The sequence below is a fragment of the Mus pahari genome, chromosome 3, assembly GCF_900095145.1.
Source record: "Mus pahari chromosome 3, PAHARI_EIJ_v1.1, whole genome shotgun sequence".
NCBI classification, from domain to species: Eukaryota; Metazoa; Chordata; class Mammalia; order Rodentia; family Muridae; genus Mus; species Mus pahari.
Genome location: NC_034592.1, coordinates 7,090,599 through 7,110,625, shown reverse-complemented (window position 1 = coordinate 7,110,625; position 20,027 = coordinate 7,090,599). Strand labels below are relative to the sequence as shown.

At 42.9% G+C, this 20,027-nt stretch overlaps 1 protein-coding gene across 1 annotated transcript in view; it reads left to right on the top strand.

Annotated features, from left to right (window-relative positions):
* The first annotated feature begins 19,718 nt into the window (after positions 1-19,718).
* Positions 19,719-20,027, top strand: part of C3H10orf67 (chromosome 3 C10orf67 homolog) — a 92,337-nt gene continuing 92,028 nt past the window's right edge. Inside the window, exon 1 of the mRNA XM_021194480.1 lies at positions 19,719-19,853. Within this exon, the coding sequence (XP_021050139.1) occupies positions 19,747-19,853 (107 nt within the window). The 5' untranslated portion in view covers positions 19,719-19,746. The remainder of the gene's footprint in view (positions 19,854-20,027) is intronic.

Below are 20,027 nucleotides of genomic sequence, written 5' to 3'. Positions count from 1 at the left end.
ATGACGTATATTTTATTTTATTTATTATTTACTTGTCACAGGATTTTCCCTGTCCAATTGCATTAGTGCAGAGGAGGCCTGTGGTTGGACAGGGAAATGGGAGGTGGAGCTAAGAGTTGCAGAGACAGGCAGCATCAGAGGGTAGGAGGGGAAGGGAGATGGCTTTGGGCGTGAACCCGTGTGGCATTTACCAGCCACAAGGTTAGAAATATTGGGATAAACCTTTTATTATTATCAATTGGCTCTGAAAATATTGTATTGCCATCTTGTAAGTTGTAATATTATTGATACATAAATCTGATTGGTTAATTAAGTTTTAAGAGTCTTGATTTTACCAGGTTACTGGGTATTGTGATATGCAACCGCAAGGTTGGCAGTTCCATTTAGTTACTGAAATGTGGCATCTCTAATTATACATGGGTTTATGGCTGAGGAAGAAGTGGCAGGGCCAGGGACAAATGAATGAGAGCTGGGTACACAGAGGTCGGGTACAGCGGGGACTAACTGGAGAGAGTTAACAGAGGCAGCAGAAGCGCGGGATGTGGTTTGGCCACATGGAGAGCTGGTGCATTCATTTTTGAATAATTCCTGCAGCATTTATCTTAGGTTAACATACAAGTAGTGGGTTTCATTAGAGCCTCTCCACATATATGTGTCTCTGCACTGTTCTTCTTCAACACATCCCCCCACTTTCTCATGCCCTCCCCTCTCCTGCAGCTGGTTCCCTCTCCTCCCTCAGTCCCTCTTCTGCTTTCCTATTGCTTGTATTCAATTAACTTCTTTGTTGCCCATCTTCCTTATGACCTTTATCTCCCATTCATGTGGTCCTTTGTAGTTTCAGGACCTACAAGAACACATAGAAATACAAACCTATAGAATGTTAAGTTCTGCATCTGAAAAATAGCATGTGGTGTTTGTGTTTCTGAGTATGACCTATTTTGCTTAACATAGTCATTTCCAGTTGCATTGATTGTCCTGTGTTGGGGCCTCCCAGCTCTTGGTTGCCACTGGATCACCTGCGGTTATAATCTTCAGATCTGCCAAGTTTTACTGTCTATACTGATGGCTGTCTTTCAAAGCCCAGATCCACCGGCGGAAATCTTCAGATGTGCCAGAGCTGCTCTGCTGTCGCTGTGTCTCCACCACCTGCTGAGAAGACCATTTGATGTCCCAAAAGACAACATCCTTTGGACCTGCCTACGGACATTCACCTGTGCCTTGATCCTTGGACCCGCCTACGGACATTCACCTGTGCCTTCAAAGACTGGGGATGGGGACTGGGGTTTTTCCCACGCTATATAAACTGAGCTCCTACATTAAACTTTGAGCCTCGATCAGAATGTTTTGTCCTGGCTTCCAAATTTCTCTCGCACATTCCATTTCAGCCCAGTCTGCCTCTCGGGATGAACCCAGACCAGATTAAAGTAAGTTTTGCTGCAGGCAGAAACTCACAGCTGGCTCACAGTCCTGCAAATATCAGGGTTTCTGTTGGATACTGAAAACCCCATTCTGTGTTACATTTCTTGGGTAGACATCTAGGCTGGTTACATTCTCTGGATACTATAAACAGTGGAAGTGTCTTTGGTGTATTGAGTTGGGAGTTCTTCATGTATTTACCCAAGGGTGGTGGAGATGAGTCTGTCTCATGGTAGCCTTATATTCAAAGTTTTCTTGTAGATGATTTGTTTTGTTTTGATTTTACATTGTCCTATTTATTTTACCTGTGTAACACTCTGAGAACAGCATGTGGCATTTGGTTCTCCCCTTCCAGGATGTGGGTTTCAGGGAACTCAGCTCAGCTCATCAGATCGGGCGCCAGTACCTTTACTTAGTAGGCCATTTTGTCTGTCCCTAAGCCATCTTGTCTGTCCCCATCTTCAGCTTCTTTGAGGATCTCTCAGATTCATGCTCTCAATTCTTAGAGACTCAAATATAATTCAAGGTGTGAGGAAGTAGTTCCATGGCCAGTAATTTTCACACCACATTTCTCAGCCTTTAAAGTGTACATCTTCTGTGGTTAGTTTCAACTGTCAACCTGCATGAATTAGAGTCACCTGTGAAGACGGAGGCTCACTTGAGGAATTTCCCAGATTAGATTGACCCATGGGCCTATCTATGGGTCATCGAATTGATTGCCCCATGGGCCTGTCTATGGGTCATCGTATTGATGGCTAGTTGCTATAGGAGGACACAGTTCACTGTGGGTGGTGTTGTCCCTAGGCAGGTAAGTCTGGGCTATATAACAAAGCTAACTGAACACAAGTCATGGGACAAGCCAGAGAGCAAACCAGTCAGGAGACTTTTGTCATGGTTCTTGCCTCAGTCCTGCCATGACTTCCCTCAGTGACAAAGTACGGCCAGGAAGTATAAGATGAAATCTCTCCCCAAGTTACTTTAGTCATGGTGATTGTCACAACAACAGAAGGCAAACTATGACAATGCTCTAGTAATTTTAGCATATGCACAAAGTGTTACCATCGCCCCTGTCAAATTCCAGCACATTCTTATCATTCTCAAAAGAAGCCTCCTATTTAACCTTGCCTTCTTCTATTCCCCAGGAAATCATTATTCACCTCCTCTCCTTTTCCTCCTCCTTTTATGTATTTACCTATTCTGAATAGTTCATGCAAATGGAATCATAAAATGTGGGGTTTTATTTTCTGGATTCTTCTAGTGTAGTACATCTAGGGCTTCATAAGAAAGAATGAAGGAGTCAATTCCTTAAGAGATATCAAAGAATATAGAGAAGATAAAGTAATACCATGCCCTTACCCTGTTCAAAGGCCATAGCTGCTCCCTTCATCCCAAATGACAGATGGATAAAAGAAAAGCATCTCTTCTTAGGGCTGGAGAGAGACCAGGGGTAGCATCTTACACTAAGCATTCAGAGGCCATGAGCCAGGCCCAGGGGTTCTGATGCCCTCTTCTGGTCTTCTCAGACACCTATACTCAGATGCAGATGTGTATATATAATTAAAATATTTTAAAATTTTTTCTTTTTAATTAATTTATTAATTTTGAGGGAGTGTTTCTCTGTGTAGCCCTGGCTGTTCTGGACTCACTATGTATATAGACCAGGCTGGCTTCAAACTCAGAGATCTGCCTGCCTCTGCCTGCCTCTGCCTGCCTCTGCTTGCCAAGTGCTGGGGTTAAGGGTGTGTGCCATCCACCACCACTGCTAGTCTAGCTTCTTTTCTTTTTAAAAATGGAGCACTTAACAGATTTATTTAACAAGTTTTATGAGACATGGGAAACTTTGAAAATTGAAGACTCCAAGACTCAGAACTGCGGCCTTTGTTAGGTGAGAGGGTATTTCCCCTCCTTTGCAGTCGTCTGAAAAGACATTTGGAAGTAACTCCCTTCTTCCTTCTGGACATTGATGGTGACTGAGGCCTGAAAATGAGCCAAGAGGGTGCAAGGAGCTAGAGTTGCAACTGCTGCTTTGAGCCACTCACTGGAAGAGCCTTTCATCTCATCTCTGGACACTCCTCAGGTTCATGAGCCAATATAATTACTTATTGAAGTTCAATGTCCTTTCACTAAAATAATCTTAAATAATCCATGTGCCAAAGCCAGCCTGTAGAAGAACACATTTTGATCTTTCTGTTTAAACCAAACCACAGAGTTCAAGAACTAAACTTTACCAATGCCAACAGTTTCTAGAGCTACATCCAAACGTAAAGAGAGTTGTGATTGGCATCAGCTTGGCATAAGGAGAGCAGAGACACAGATGATCTCCTAGAAGAAAGTAGCTTGAAGAAGTCACCACTGCATTGTTAATTAAACATTAGTTTAATAAACTTCCAGCCCTGCATCTATTTTTTTAAAAAATAGATTTTCTATTTAATGGTCTTTGGATAGATTGGGGAAAGACCAAATTGACCTTCACTGTCAGGAAATCTCTCCAAATAGGTTTCTGAATGAAGCACAGAGTACTGGCCAAACTCCACTTCCTCTCTCATTTGGCTCACACAAACTGTTCAGGCTGTTTTGTTTTCAGAAACCTCGAGGTGTATCAGTTAACCAGCTGTCCTGAATGCAGCTTGTCCGGTTTGTGTATGAACACTGAATGAATTATAAAGAGAAAAGAAGAGAAAGCAAAGGCAGGCTGGGTACGGAGAGAAGTGATCGCAGAGAAGCCATCCAGCTCCGTAAGCGTGAGTTTCACCTGCATTTGCAAAGCCTGGGGACAGGAGGGCCACTCAACACATACTTGATTTTGTTGTTCTTCAAAAGAGAACTCTTTCACTTACAGAATCAAAATGCCTGATCATTCTCACAAAAACTATTCCATGGGTCTTTTGCAGCCCATTTCTCACAAAGATTTAGTGACATGGGCTAGGTATCGTGTTCTCAGGACTTTCCTTGTAGACAGCACTGAGCCAGGTGGTTGGAGGTTTTCTTAGCTGCTTACCTGGGATCTGTAGGAAATCCTAGGAAAGTATGTGAACCTGTTAGAGGGTCACTTGGCGGGTCTGACACAGACCCCACAAAGGCTCATGTTCCCTGCAGAGTGTGTGGCTCGCTAGCGCACACTCCATCAGGGAGGCACGGAAGTATTTCCAATTCACTTGTTTATGGCTGAAGCAGAAGGGCATTTCTCTTGTCACTGTCTCCAAAGTTTACTGAGTGACATTCACCTTAGAGAGTTTGGAAGTTTTACTAGGTCTGAATGCGGGGACCCCTGCAGCCAGCCAGCCAGAGACAGAAAGGCAGCTTCCAGCACAAAGGACACTGTGGGATCAAGGGACCCCAGTTACCCAGAGGTGTATGACCATTGCTCTGTTGGATAAATTGACCTCCTTCTCCTTCCTCACTGGCTATTCTTGTCCTTTTAATGGAGGATTAAGTGAACGGGAGACTGTTTCTCAAATCTCCTATTTATCTTGTGTTAGACTTCACTCTCAGCTGTAGGAAATCATTGTTCTAGAAAAGACTTCCATGGCCATACCGGATAAAACAGGTTTGCATCTTGTTTCCAAGAAGTAGCAGTTAGAGAGATGGCTCAGCAGTTAAAAACACTGACTGTTCTTCCAGAGGTCCTGAGTTCAATTCCCAGCAGCCACGTGGAGACTCACAGTCATCTATAATGGGATCCCATGCCCTCTTCTGATGTGTCTGAAGACAGCAACAGTGTACTCATATACATTAAATAAATAAATAAATAAATAGATCCTTAAAAAGAGTGAGAAGTGATTGGATCAAAAGTGCTCAGACCTCATCATGGGATAAACTCACTGCTGGATTTATAGCATGAAAGGTTTGTATGGGGGCTGTTTAATAAAAACATTCTCTTGCTCTTGGCTTCCTCTTGCCATGTGATGAAAAGCTTTACTTTACTACAGGCTCTCTGCTGTGACACCCTGCCTCACTGTAAGCATACAATGACTAGCTGGGTGTGGTGGAGCGTGCCTTTAATCCCAGAACTAGGGAGGCAGAAGCAGGTGGGTGGATCTCTGTGAGTTCAAAGCCAGCCTGGTCAACAAAATGAGTCCAGGACAACCAGTACTAGTACACAGAGACACCCTGTATGAAAAACGAAACAAATAAACCAACCAAAACAAAAGACAGACAGACAGAGAGGCACCACAGACTAAAAATGGGAGCAAAAAAAAAAAAAAAAAAAAAGAACAAACTTTCTTCCTTTAAGTTGATTTTCTCAAGTATTTTGCTACCAGGACAGAAACAGCAACTCATATTTACTCTGCATTTCCCTTTCTTGCTTCATTTAAAATTTTGTCTATTTTATTTTACATGTATGGATATTCTACTTGCATGTATGTTTGTGCACCATGTACCTTCCTGCCAGAAGAGAGCATCAGAACCCCTGGAACTGGAGTTACAGGAATTAGGAGCCCCTGTGTAGGTGCTGAGAATCGAACTTGGGTCCTCTGGAAAAGCAGCCAGTGCTCTTAATCCATGAGCCTCCTCTCAGGCCTTCCTGCTTTATTCTTTTTTCATAGCACTACCACCACCCAGCATGCTTTCATATGTGTTGTTGATTTTGTTTTGTTTTATTCTGAATTAGAGATTCTCTGTGTAATCCTGGAATTCCCTTTGTAGGCCAGTCTGGAGGCTGGCTTCGAAATCAGAGATCCCCCTGCCTCTGTCTTCCAAGTACACAGGCTGACGACCAGGTCTTTGACAAATGGGCTTATTTGGGAAACGTTTTAAAATGAACCTAAAACAGAAGCCAAGGCATTGCTGGGTTTCCAAAGAAAGAGGTTGGCTGGAAAAGGCTCTAAAATGTCAGATGAGAAGGTAAATGAAAATAATTAATATATTCAAATGTGTTTGTTTTACAAAAGAAAGAGATCGAAGCATTTTTAAAAGTAAGATAAAGCAAAGAGTTAAATAGTCGGGTACACACATAGGTGGGCGTGCAAAGGAGCGTTATCTATGTCCCCATCAGATTGGCTTCATTTCTATAATAATAAAGGACCCCTTCCTTTAAAGTAGTTACATAGCCAATAAGAATTAACTACAGCTGTTTAACTGATAGATGCCATTTAGCCCAAACTCTGCTAAGGAAGTTCAATGGAAGTACTGTCTTCTGGAAGCTCCCTGAAAGCTAATTTCTCTGCCCTTTGGCACACTCTCCCTTTCTTCTTTGCCTCTGGCTGGTATGCAGGCCAGTGCTGAAACAATTTGAGCAATAAGGTGACCACATGGAAGCTGGGGTTTGGTGGAGTGGAGCCACCCACTACTCAGGATTTCCAACTTCTACACAAAAATGCATACCCTTGTTTGGATGGCCATTCCACACAGATGAACTTAATGCTAATCCCACTGAGCTAGTGGGTTTGGTGATGGGAGTTTAAAGAACTCTCTGTTGGTTTGTGAAGTAAAATGAGGCTCAAAGAATGAGAGGAAAGACTAGGGAGGAACAGCAGAGGTGTGGAGAGAGGGAGGGTTGAAAGAGCTCTGCAGGTAAGTTAAGCCATGTATCTGATTGGTCCTGAGGGCCTGGCTAGTCTCCGGTCTCCAGATTAAATCTCAGCTGTCCTCCACCCAGATCTGGTGGTGAGAGTCAAGTTGGATGCACTTTCAGTCAGATTCCCTTCTCCAGTTCAGCCTGATTTGGTAAACCTGAGGCACCAGCAGGAGAGCGAAAGTGGGCAGACAGGCTCCTTACCGGCCCCAGTCATGACTGGGCTCTGGCATGCCTCCGAGGTTCCCATGGGTGAAGGGATGGACTCTTGTTGGATTTCCTTCAGCAGAACCACACCTTCCTAAGTCTTCCCATCGTTGGGCCTCCTTAGGCCCTATGATGTGAGTCACCTGTTTCCTGATGGGGTGTGTGTTTTGCTATGTTAAGACTTTTGTAGATCTAAGTATATTGGCATTTTAATTATGATTAATTTAACTATGCTTTGATAGCACTAATTCCACTTTGAGTTCCGTATAACCTACACATTAAGAGAGCCAAGGGCTGTCTGAGAGTCACCTTAAGAAACACGAACTGGTACACAAATAGAGTTGGTGCTGGAACTTTTTTTCTAACAAAGATTGACATCTGAAAGATTAACACACCTCCTTAAGACTATAAATACCAGGGCTCCCAGACTGCCATTTAAGACACATCTCACTCTTAAAAACTTCTTCCACAGAGATGCAAAGTATTTGGCTCATTACTGGTGTTCTGCACTTAGATGCTTTTCTTTATTTTTGCACTATTGGGGATTGAACTCAGGGTCTAGCATATGGTTGGCTTGGCAAGCATTCTAGCAATGAGCTGTATCCTAAACTCTAACTTGCACTATACCTGTATGTGCAGGGGTAGGAGGGTGTTGGTTCTGAGACAGAAGCTTGCTATGCAGCTCAGACTGGCTTTGAACTCATGATTTTCTTGCCCTGGGCTCCCAAGATTACAGATATGATACCACCAAATTATTTTATTTATTTTTAAATTTATACTTTGTTGGTTTTGCTTATTCTGCTTTTCTGTCTATTGTAATAAACTAATTGAGAAACTGTCTGCGTCATTCGAGTAGGGACTCTTAGACAGTTAAAAATGTTAACAACTACCAAGGAACTGAACCACTCTGCCTGGTCTGACACGACAGCCCCTGGCAGGTACAAACCCTGAGATTGCTGACCAAGATCCATGGGAAAACCAACGATCCCCATGCTGTGACTCTCACAGCTGCATCCTACCTGTGTGGACGTGAAGACTAAATTAGAAGTCAGCTAGCTGTCTGCACCATGAACAGTCAAGCCAGTGACCAAATAATCAGTAAGTATTGAAATAATAACCCAGAGAAGTTAAGTAGTGATAGAGGAAGAAAGGATAAGACAGAAGTCGAGATCGCGAGAAGGTTATTTTCCTGGAGGCTCTAGGGTCAAATGTTGTGGGGTAGGAAAAACCTTCAAGCTAACACTTATGGACATATAAGAGAATGGGACACTTGAATCAATGATCCCAGAACAATTTGGACAGTATCTGAGGCCAGTTAGGGCTTCTAAATATCCCCAGAAAAAAATAAAATGAATAGGAGACTTTGCCTGGAAAAATTAGACAAAGCATCATTTTTCCCACTTGGAGGGCTTACTGTGTGAATTAAGAAGGCAGATCATAAATATGTACATTTTAATTTATAATGATCACGACTGAATTCAAAATGCCAACTGATGTTCAGAAAAAGAAGCATTCTCCTGAGCTGTCCCATCCTTTGGAAATTGGTGGACAGGGCTTGGCCCAGCCTTTGAAAAAAGAGCCTTTAAGCCTGGCAGAGCTGGAGGTAGTTCAGGCAGAGAGACTGAGTAAAGGCTATGGGACCAGACAGGCCCAAGGAGTGTTTGGAGTGAACTGGATAAACTAGAGTCCACGGAGGGGGAAAAATCAAAATAAAACAAACAAAAAACAAACCCAAAGCCATGAAAAGTACAGCATCTGTTCTCCCTGCAGGCTCTATCATTTCAGTTGGCTGTTAGGTTTCTCTTGTGTTGATGCGAAGACCTAGGCTTTCATCTTAAAGGACGTCAAAGATAGCTTATCCTGAAGCAATTTTGAGCATTGCTGGCCCATGCATACAGATTTAGGTTACCCTAGATTTTATCTCCCAACATGGAAGCAATTTCATAACGTTTTATAGTTTTATAGAACAAAGAAAGTCATAAATCAATGCAAGTTTAGTAAAATTCATTGGTGGGCACATCATAGAGGCAGGTACCTAGAGATTGACGAGGTTTTTTTATAGGCCTAAGATGTTATATCATGACATTCTTAGCTTTCTGTTTGGTGGGAGCTCATTGTCTGCTAGGCCAGTAGATTCTAAAAAGTTTTGGTTTTGGGGGGCTTTTTTGTTTTGTCTGTCTGTCTGTCTGTCTGTCTGTCTGTTTTTATTTAACTATTAGTCATAAGATGTTAGTTCCAACAGAGAGGTAGTAAAGGGCTGGCTGTTACAGGGGGCTAGAACGACCTGAGGTGACCATCAGAGGGCTCTTAGGGGTTTACTCCTTGGTGTTTTTCAGTGTTCTACCTTTGGCCCAACTCTGTCCTGTGGATGCTAATGAGCATCATGTCAGGCAAAGGGCAATTCTTTGTTTCTCAAAAGGCAGCACAGACAAGTACATATGCTCAGGTTTTTTTTATTCACGACTTATCAGAGCTCCTGTATGAAACATACAATGTGAATTTCCAAGGTGCAGAGTAGAATTGCAGCAGTCAGGAAAGTGGGGGTGGGGTGGGGTGCACTGTGCTGTGGGAATTCAGAGTGAGTGATGGTCTAGACAATGAGCTCTCTGTCTGTCTTGTCACTGCCGGGTCCCCTGTGAACACCATAGGGGCAGGCATTGAGCAGCTGTCCATAAATGTTGGCTAAATTCATGAACATAGGGACCTCAGACTTCACCCTGTGCCTCCGGCTGGTGGGCTGGAGTAGCAGATACCAGCTCTCAGTTCCAGTTCCCATGGTGTCAGCCAAGGGCATGGTTTTCCCGCTCAGAGTATCACTAGTGATGGATCTCTTACAAGTTTTCATTTGCGAATGGTCTTTTTGCTTTCAATTCGTTTTTGGTTTTGTTTTTTTTGTTTGTTTGTTTGTTTTTAATCTTCATGTTGGTTTCTTTCTTCTCTGTTTAACTTTCCCTAAGTATTTTGTTGATTCTTAGAAATTGGTTTATATTTTACAGTGTATGTTCTTGTGCTAGAAGACAGAAGAGGGACATGGAAGCCTTCTGAATCTGTGGAGTGTTTTATTGGGGAAATTCCAGGCCTGTGTCTTAGTTAGGGCTACTATTGCTGTGATGACACACCATGACCAAAAATTACTTGGAGAGGAAAGGTTTTATTTGGCTTGTACTTCCACACCATAGTCAATCATTGAAGGAAGTCGGGACATGGAATTCATGCAGGGCAGAAACCTAGAGGCAGGAGCTGATGCTCTAGAGGCCACGAAGGAGTGCTGCTTACTGGCTTGTTCCCCATGGCTTGCTCAGCCTACTTTCTTTTATAGAACCCAGGACCACTAGCCTAGGATGGCCCCACCCACAGTGGGCTGGGCTGTCCCAAATCAATCACTAGTTTTAAAAAATGCCTTAGAGGCTTGCCCATCTTATGCAGACATTTTCTCCCTCTACACTGATGATTCTAGCTTGTGTCAGCATAAAACTAGCCATCACAGCTCATATTCTTAGGTCTTCCAGTGTTCTTCAGAGCCCAGCCAGGAGTCATATTGGAGATCTCATTAACCATGATAGGGACGGTCCTTTTTGTCTCCACCATGCATGGAGTACTCTAGTCCAGACCTCTCTCTCTCAACCTCACCAAGGATAAATCGTGTTCTAGCATCTGATCAACATGGACCTGAGTGAGGAATCTGGTATCTCCTGTTCTCTGAAAACATTTTTCATCTTGTTCTGAACAAGCTTTCTCCCAAATGTTAACTAGGTTTCCACTCATTCTTTGCATCCTTCTTTCTGGTTCCCCACTTCAGTATCTGAATGATACTGACTGTGTCCTGTTCCCTAAATTAAAAATAAATCCATTCATGATCCCACCTCTGCAGTATCTTTTTAAAAAATTATTCAGTGCTTTCTCTCCCCCCCTTTTTTTTTTAGGTTTTTATTTACTTTATATATGTGAGTACACTGTCTTCAGACACACCAGCAAGGTACACTGTATCCAGTTACAGATGGTTGTGAGCCAGCATGTGGTTGCTGGGAATTGAACTCAGGACCTCTAGAAGAACAGTCAGTGCTCTTAACTGCTGAACCATCTCTTTAGCCCCTAGTCTCTGTGTTTTTTTAAAAAGTCTTTGCCCGTTGTAACTGCAGGTGCTCTATCTGGTTTTACTAAGAGGGTACAAGCAATCCTGTGCCTTGTTTTTACAAGGTGGTACATTATTTTCATATTTATTTGCATTAGCTCCCATCTTCTTTTTGTAAGGGAGAGCCTGATCGCTGTGTTAATGATCAGTTAAGGACTAATGGCCCTTTATCAGGAAGGCAGCTCAATGGAGTAGAGTGTCACTGTACTTTTCCACCCCACTCCCAATAATCCAACAGTTAGATCATTTATTATATAAGTACACTGGGGGCGGGGTCAGATTACGCCAGAGGTCCCACAGACCTTGAGCATACTAATCTCCCTTCAGCCAAAGTGTCTGAGATGACAATGAATAAAAACAAAACAAAATAAAATCTAAAACAACAGACTGTACTGAAGTCTGAAGAATTAGTACCAAAAACGCTTAAGACATAGTGGATCAGGAAACAGTGTTGATGTGGAGGAGCGCGATGAAAGTCATTAAGACACTTTAAGAAGCTGTAGTTGGGGCTTGTTGCAGGCAGAAGGCTCTGGGTCAATGAATTATTCAAAGGGAACGGAGCTGAAGGAGTGAATGCTCTCTTGGCTTGGCAAAGGTTCAGACATAGTTCACATGTTCTCCCCAGGTAATAGGCTAACAAAGAATCCCAAGGAAGCACGAGCCTCTGTTACCTGGTACTTTGTGAGTTTCCCTGTGATAGTCGGAAGACTGATTGGGGGAAAAGAATATTAGGAATGTAATCTACTTACAAGTTACTAACAAACAGGCTCATGAAAAGTTTGAGGTACGTATGGGAATTTCTCTTTGATGGTCTAATGCAAAACAGTAAGCCACATCACTGAAACAGTTTTAAACATTTTGTACTGTGTAATACAGTAAAAATGCACCTCTCCATTTACATAGAGAAAACAAAGACCTCTCCTGAAGACACCAGTAATCTAGTAGTTTGAGTCTGAGTCTTAGTATTTCCCTGTGGTTTTTTTTATTAGATATTTTCTTTATTTACATTTCAAACGCTATCCCGAAAGTTCCCTATACCCTCCCCCTGCCCCTGTTCCCCTAACCACCCACTAACACTTCTTGGCCCTGGCATTCCCCTGTGCTGGGTCATATAAAGTTTGCAAGACCAAGGGGCCTCTCTTCCCAATGATGGCCAACTAGGCCATCTTCTGCCACATATGCAGCTAGAGACACGAGGTATGGGGACTGGTTAGTTCATATTGTTGTTCCACCTATAGGGTTGCAGCCCCCTTCAGCTCCTTGGGTACTTTCTCTAGCTCCTCCATTGGGGACCCTGTGTTCCATCCAATAGCTGACTGTGAGCATCCACTTCTGTGTTTGCCAGGCACTGGCATAGCCTCACAAGAGGCCACAATATCAGGGTCCCTTCAGCAGAATCTTGCTGGCATGTGCAATAGTATCTGGGTTTGGTGGTTGATGATGGGATGGATCCCCGGGTGGGGTAGTCTCTGAATAGTCCATCCTTTCATCTTAGCTCTAAATTTTGTCTCTGTATCTATATCCTTTCATGGGTATTTTGTTCTATTCTAAGGAGGAATGAAGTATCCACACGATGGTCTTCCTTCTTGGTTTTCTTGTGTTTTGCAAAATGTATCTTGGGTATTCTAAGTTTCTGGACTAATATCTGCTTATCAGTGAGTGCATATCTAGTGACTTCTTTTGTGATTGGGTTACCTCACTAAGGATGATATCCTCCATATACATCCATTTGCCCAAGAATATCATAAATTCACTGTTTTTAATAGCTGAGTAGTACTCCATTGTGTAAATGTACCACAGTTTCTGTATCCATTCCTCTATTGAGGGACATCTGGGTTCTTTCCAGCTTCTGGCTATTATAAATAAGGCTGCTATGAACAGAGTAGAGCATGTGTTCTTATTACCAGTTGGAACATCTTCTGGATATATGCCCAGGAGAGGTATTGCTGGATCCTCCGGTATTACTATATCCAATTTTCTGAGGAACCGCCAGACTGATTTCCAGAGTGGTTGTACAAGCTTGCAGTCCCACCAGCAATGGAGGAGTGTTCCTCTTTCTCCACATCCTCGCTAGTATCTGCTGTCACCTGAATTTTTAATCTTAGCCATTCTGACTGGNGTGAGATGGAATCTCAGGGTGTTTTGATTTGCATTTCCCTGATGATTAAGGATGCTGAACAGTTTTTCAGGTATTTCTTTCCCTGTGTTCACAGCATGAAGTCTCTCTCTCTCTCTCTCTCTCTCTCTCTCTCTGTGTGTGTGTGTGTGTGTGTGTGTGTGTGTGTGGACATTGTTCTCCAATTTCCTATCTCTTTACTCATTTTCCAGGAGGGAGGTCCATTTCCAATAGCACTCTAACAAAGAACACTGCATTTCTCCAGGCTGTCCCTTCCTACCTGTCCCGGCCATATGCAGCCTTCTTCTTGACTCTACATCAACTTTTTAGGCAAGATTTCTTAGAAGTTTCCCATGAAGGAATTTCCTTCCTTCTTTTCTTTCTTTTTTAATTTTTTTCCTTTCATTGAAAAAATATATTTTTTCTCACATAATACATACTGCTTATGGCTCCCCTCCCTCTACTTCTCTCAGTTTCTCCCCACCCCACCCCCCTGTCATCTGGATACACCTCCTTTCTGTCTCTCACTGGGAAACAAACAGGCTTCTATGAAATAAGAGTAAAATATAAGATAAAGCAAAAACTAACTCATCAGAATTGAACAAAACAAACAGAAAGAAAAGAGAAGTGTGGCTCAATGATCTCATAGAAACACTGAACTGAAAGCTATACTGTATGTGCACACACACGCACACACACACACACACACACACACACACACACACAGGTTTACAAGATCTTGGCATGAATTCTCCTGTTACTCTCTAAAGCCTGATTAGTAATAATAATTTGGAAGTAATCTCCCATTTACAAGTTACTACTTTGTATTGTAACTTTGATCTTAGGCAACAATGAACACATGTCTCAGAGAACTATGAGGGAAAAAAAAATCAGTGAAATTAGGTTATTTGAAGGAAACTGAGTGGAATTTATGGGGCCGATCAGCTTTGAGTCTTGTAAATGTTTCCAGTTTCCTGAGTCTTGTGAGCTTCTTTCCCTGCTCTGGGAAGGTTTGCCTTGTGAGCCTCTTTCTCCTTCTAGGAGGGAATGTCTCTATCTCGAGGAAACAGCTACACAAAACTGAAAAAGAGAACTAATTCCTGTCATCTCGTGTATGGATCTCAGAGTATGCATGTTCACACGTACGTACACCTATGTACATACTTGTACATACTATGAGAGCAGAAAGGAAACTGCTCAGGGCGAGAGGGAGTCTAGCAAGTGGAACAGGAGAAGGCAGCAAGGAATGAATGTGGCCACAGTGCACACCGGTATGCTTGAACAGAAACATCATTATGAAAACCAGTACGAGCCGGGCCTGGTGGCGCAGGCCTTTAATCCCAGCACTCGGGAGGCAGAGGCAGGTGGATTTCTGAGTTCGAGGCCAGCCTGGTCTACCAAGTGAGTTCCAGGACAGCCAGAGCTATACAGAGAAACCCTGTCTCGAAAAACCAAAAAAAACAAAACAAAACAAAAAAAAAAACAAAAAAAAACCAGTACATTCTACAATGAATATGTGCTAATAAAATCTCAATAAACTAAACAAAAATATTTCTGAGTACAGAGAACCCAAGCAACGTATGAAGGCTGGTCCAGGAGCCTTCTACCATCTAACACAACTGACTCATTTGAAAGGGATGTGGTGACATTCCAGATGCAAGATGCTCAGTTCTCCAGTAATCAACAGATGAGAAGCAAAGGCTGGCAGAACCAGGTTTCAAGTCCCATACCTCAGGGTTTTAGTTACAGGCCACATAGATTCTTATAACTGTTTGTGCATAGGCAGGAGATGCTGAACTATATTATCTAATCTGTGTGTCTCAAAATGTGCAATGTGAGTCTAGTTTTAATATTTATTGATTATCAATGGGGTACTAAATAAATAAAACCACTTCCGACTGGGCACCACAAAGCTCAACCCTTGACGGAGATGCCTAGTGCATGACGCCCTGAGTTCAGTCTCTAGCACTTCAGAAGAAATCACATTAGCAACAACCCAAAAATAGGAAAACACTGGCATTTCTTACATTGTTTAGCATAGTGTGGCTTAGCATAGTGTGACAGTAGAACTTGAAACATTCTTTTCTAGTGGGCCATGGTGACCCACACCGTTAATCCCAGCACTCTAGAGGCAAAGGCAGGGATCTCTGTAAGTGTGAGGTATACTCAGACATATATGGGAGAGTCCAGTTGTCTGCCAGATAAAATCTGAGTTAATACACCTGGTGGGGACCTTGTGATTCTCTAGACCTGATGTAGGGTTCAGGCTGTTTAGGATAGGCTAGAGAAGAAAGTGTATCTCCTTGATATATATATGATAATTTATAAATTAAACACAGTAATAAATATTAATAAAACAGCAGGATCTTCCTTCCTTCCTTCCTTCCTTCCTTCCTTCCTTCCTTCCTTCCTTCCTTTCTTTCTTTCTTTCTTTCTTTCTTTCTTTCTTTCTTCTTTGAGACAGGGTTTCTCTGTGTAGCCTGCCTGTCTTAGAACTCTCTCTGTAGGCCAGGCTGGCCTTGAACTCAGAAATCCACCTATCTCTGCCTCCCTAGTGCTGACATTAAAGCCATGTATGGCCACGCCCGGCTAATCAGGGTAGTTAGAACAGTATACTATAATACAAGTTCTATGAGTATAGTATCTCAAAATATCCTGCTCTGTATTCCATGTAAGATTTGGGATTATCTTTGGAGGGAATGGTTAACTTAAACCACAGAGAGTTAAGTCACAGATAAGGAGTCTTCAGAACTCACTATGTGCTAAGTTCTGTTTGCTGCCTATATTAAGTCATTATCATGTATATACCAGAGAACGTTAACTGTTAATTGGCCTACAGCCTATGACAGTGGGAAAGAACAGGCAATCTGGTGGTCCCACGGGGTGATTTATTTAGGTTATGGGGGTGCCCCACTTCTTAGGAGAGGAGACCCCTCTGGAGCATGATGAAATAAGAGTTCCCAGTCAGGATCTTTAATGTTTTTATGTTGCTAATCTACATTAAGGTAGTTTTGTAGCTGGTATTTGTTTCTTACCATCTAGTAAAATAAAGATGTGTCTTACAAAGGATTAAGTCTTCCATGCCATTAAGTATGATAACTGTCCCTGTATTATTCTCCATTCAGATTTCAGCTTGTGCCAAGCACCTCCTTCTGTACTGCAGTGGCAGCGTATGAAAGTGTTCTGAGGTCATCGCCAGGACAGAAGGCCCAGTCTGAATTACCCTTGGCAGTGAGTTCACATGCCTATCAAGGGAGCTTACTTCTGAAAGCTTTACCTTTCTTCCCTCTCTTGGCTCCTGTTCCCTTCTCAAGTCTTTAAATCTCAAGATTTAAAGTTACCTCCAAGCAGAGCAAACAGTGTATCCAGTGGACAAGGACATTTGACAGCCAACATCCTAAGTTTAACACAGGTCACATCTGCTCAGACTCTCTGCCTTGCCTCGCATTGCCCCCTTCATTTCACCCAGGTGCCAAACTAGTGGATAGTCACAGTAGAGATGGCAACTTGCTGCAAGCCAGTTTAAGACTTGATCTAGTCTCTTTAGCTTTACCTCTAAAGGATTTAGTGGCATAAAACTGTCCTGGCTCAAGCCTCACTGCTTCCTTTCCCAACCCTTTATTTCAGACCTTTGGTTAGGGGCAGAGCATTACATAAAACAAGTTTACATAACAGCACCCGCACCACATAATCATATATTATGGCTAGTGATAAAGAAAAAATAAGCACTTCCTATAGCATGACTCTCTCAAAAGAATTTAAATTACAAACCTAAGCTGAAACCTCTTGGCTTTTACTAGAGTTACAGAACTGAAAATGTCCAACTGGGTTATATAAATTACAACGTTAAGAGCCACCACTTGACTCTTAATCAAATCCTCCTGCTACTTAATCTGAGATGCAATCATTCTTGCTAATTGGCAGGTGACATTTTCATAGGAAGCCATGGTGTATTTATATACTCATGTGCATAAGTTGTGCCATCCATCCTGTGGACTGAGAAAGAGAAGGATTCTAGCTTTTTAGCCATTCAACTTTTAGAAAGCTGAAAACTTTGGATGCTGCAGTTGCATTGCTCAGGGTGGTTTGGGAAGAAGGAAGACATTCTTTTAATAGGCTGCCTGGAGTCTGTGTGCTACAAGGGCTTTGAGCTCTTCCCACATTGTAGTTTATGCCTGTTAAGAAAGATTTGTTGGGCTAGAGAGATGGCTCAGCCGTTAAAGGCTAGGCTTACAACCGAAAATGTAAGAGAGAGGTTTGTTTTTCAGCGTTTGCTTATAATAATAAAAAATTAAAAACAGAAGCTTGAGGATGATAAACAAATGAAACCAATATTCAAAAGTGAGTGAATACATTTTTAATGTCTACCTTTGAGTCCATGAGCTTTCTCCACTAAAATCCACCAATGACTTCCACATCTGATGGAAGAAGACTGGCTGCAGTCTAACAAAGACTCTGACAGTGCCAGGACTCCTTGGTGACAGTGCCAGGACTCCTTGGTGAAGGGGGGATGTTGGTCTGAAATGAACAGTGATGTGAGCTAGAACACTCAGGGATAAAACACAGGTGGCTGACAAGAAAAGAAATGTCACGTTGTTAGCTTTAAACTTGTGGTCCTCATTCTGTAAAGCCCTGGATGCTGAAACTGGAATCTCCTGGAGAGGCTGTTGTTGCAAGGCTCCAATAACAACGTGTGTTTGCTTCATGTTTCTGGGGTAATTGTGCAGCCTGATCAACAGATGCCACATAGCCCTGACCAGTAATAGCCTTCAACTTTGAGATCTTGCGTCAGTTTCAAAATATCATATATAATTATCTGAGCCAAATAGCCAAGGGCTTATCACAACTCAATTTTTCCTTGTTTTGTTTTTGGTTTTGTTTGTTCTTGTTGTTTTCAAGATAGGGACTATGGTATGGTCTAATATGACCTTAAAGTCTGCATCTTCTTGCCTTCTGCCTCTGTCCCTAATGTTGGGATCATGAACCTGGGCCACCACACACCACACATAGTTGTCTGTAAACATAAGAGAGTGATGGAGTTGGAGAGATGGCTCAGCTGATAAGAGCACTTGTTGCTCTTGCAGAAGGCTAGGGAGTATGGTTCCCAGTCGCCACAAGTCAGATAACAACCATGTGAAACTCCAGCTCCGTTGCCTTCTTCTGATCTCCCAGGGCACTGTAAGCAGGCACATAATAGCCTTAAAAATTTTAAGACAGTGGTAGCTACAGTGAATTTCTTACTCCTAATATCCAGCTAATTAGGAATATATATATATATATATATATATATATATATATATATATATATATAGAGAGAGAGAGAGAGAGAGAGAGAGAGAGAGAGAGACAGAGAGAGAGAGAGAGTAAGTATACATATACACATATGCCATACACACATGCATATATCATGCATCATACACACACATTCATATATATATATTTAGACAATATAGTGAAATGAAGATGAAAAAATACATAGTTATAAAAGCGATGATACCCCAAGCTTAGGTCCCTTGTCAATGAGTGGCACACAGTTGAGAATAAATGATAGTTTTACCGCTTAAAATAGCTTCTCTTAATAATGGTAGATAGTGAACTGAATTCCACACTACACGATATTGTGTAAAATGCGATACCTTACATTCTGTCCTTTCTATTAAATAAGGATGTAGGCCTATTTAATCTCTGCAAAGAAAATCTTCACTCAGCAACACCCTCTGTGTGTGTGCGTGTGTGTTCAAGTGACAGGTGTGAGTATTTTATCAGGCCATCTGCTCTCCTGTGGTAATCCTGACAAGCCCAGGCCTCTTTATATCGCGAGGTAGCTATTGGATGGGGTCACTAGTTTCCATCACCGGCAGAGAGTGAGTGACACTTGGTAGGAGGCCAAGCATAAGAGAGCCAGGCAAGCTGCAGATCTGACAGGCACGTGGGAGGGGCGTTGACGTAGGAAACTTCAGTTTCCCAAAAGCAGAGTCCAACCAGAAAGGAGGCTGAGCTCAGAGCCTTGGAAGAGAAGGAAGCAGAAAGGGTCCGGAGGCGTAGTGGGCCGCAGCAGAGTTATTTACAGGGTGCAGCTTTGCTTAGAGACATTTAGGAACGGGTTGGCTTGTGGGCGTCTTTGTCGCCAGGCTTATGCCTGGTGGGGCAGGTGGCCTGGCGAGACAGAGGGGCACTTCCGGAGCTCGCCCTACACCTCATCCACTCCACCCCCCCCCCGCCCGCTCTCCGCCCCGCCCTGATCCTCACCCCTCCACCCCCCACCCCCCACCCGTCTCAAGTTTCTCTGGGAGTCACCATGGCAACGGACTCTGGCTTTGGGACTCAGATTCTCTGAACTCCAAGGAAGCAGTTGGGAGCATGGCGGAGGCTGAGAATGAGACTGAGGAATGGACGAAGACGCGTGGATGCAGGAAGATTCTCCAGACCCTCGAGGGGGCTATTGAGCAATTCAAATTCCATTCCAGGTGACCTGCCCGCTATGTGCACGCGCTTCAGAGCTGGCTACCTGTTCTCCGCAACCTCGTGGCCTTTAGTTTCTTAAGTAAACCACAGGTTAAAAGCTCAGACTCGCAGGGCGTGGTGGCGCACGCCTTTAATCCCAGCACTCGGGAGGCAGAGGCAGGCGGATTTCTGAGTTC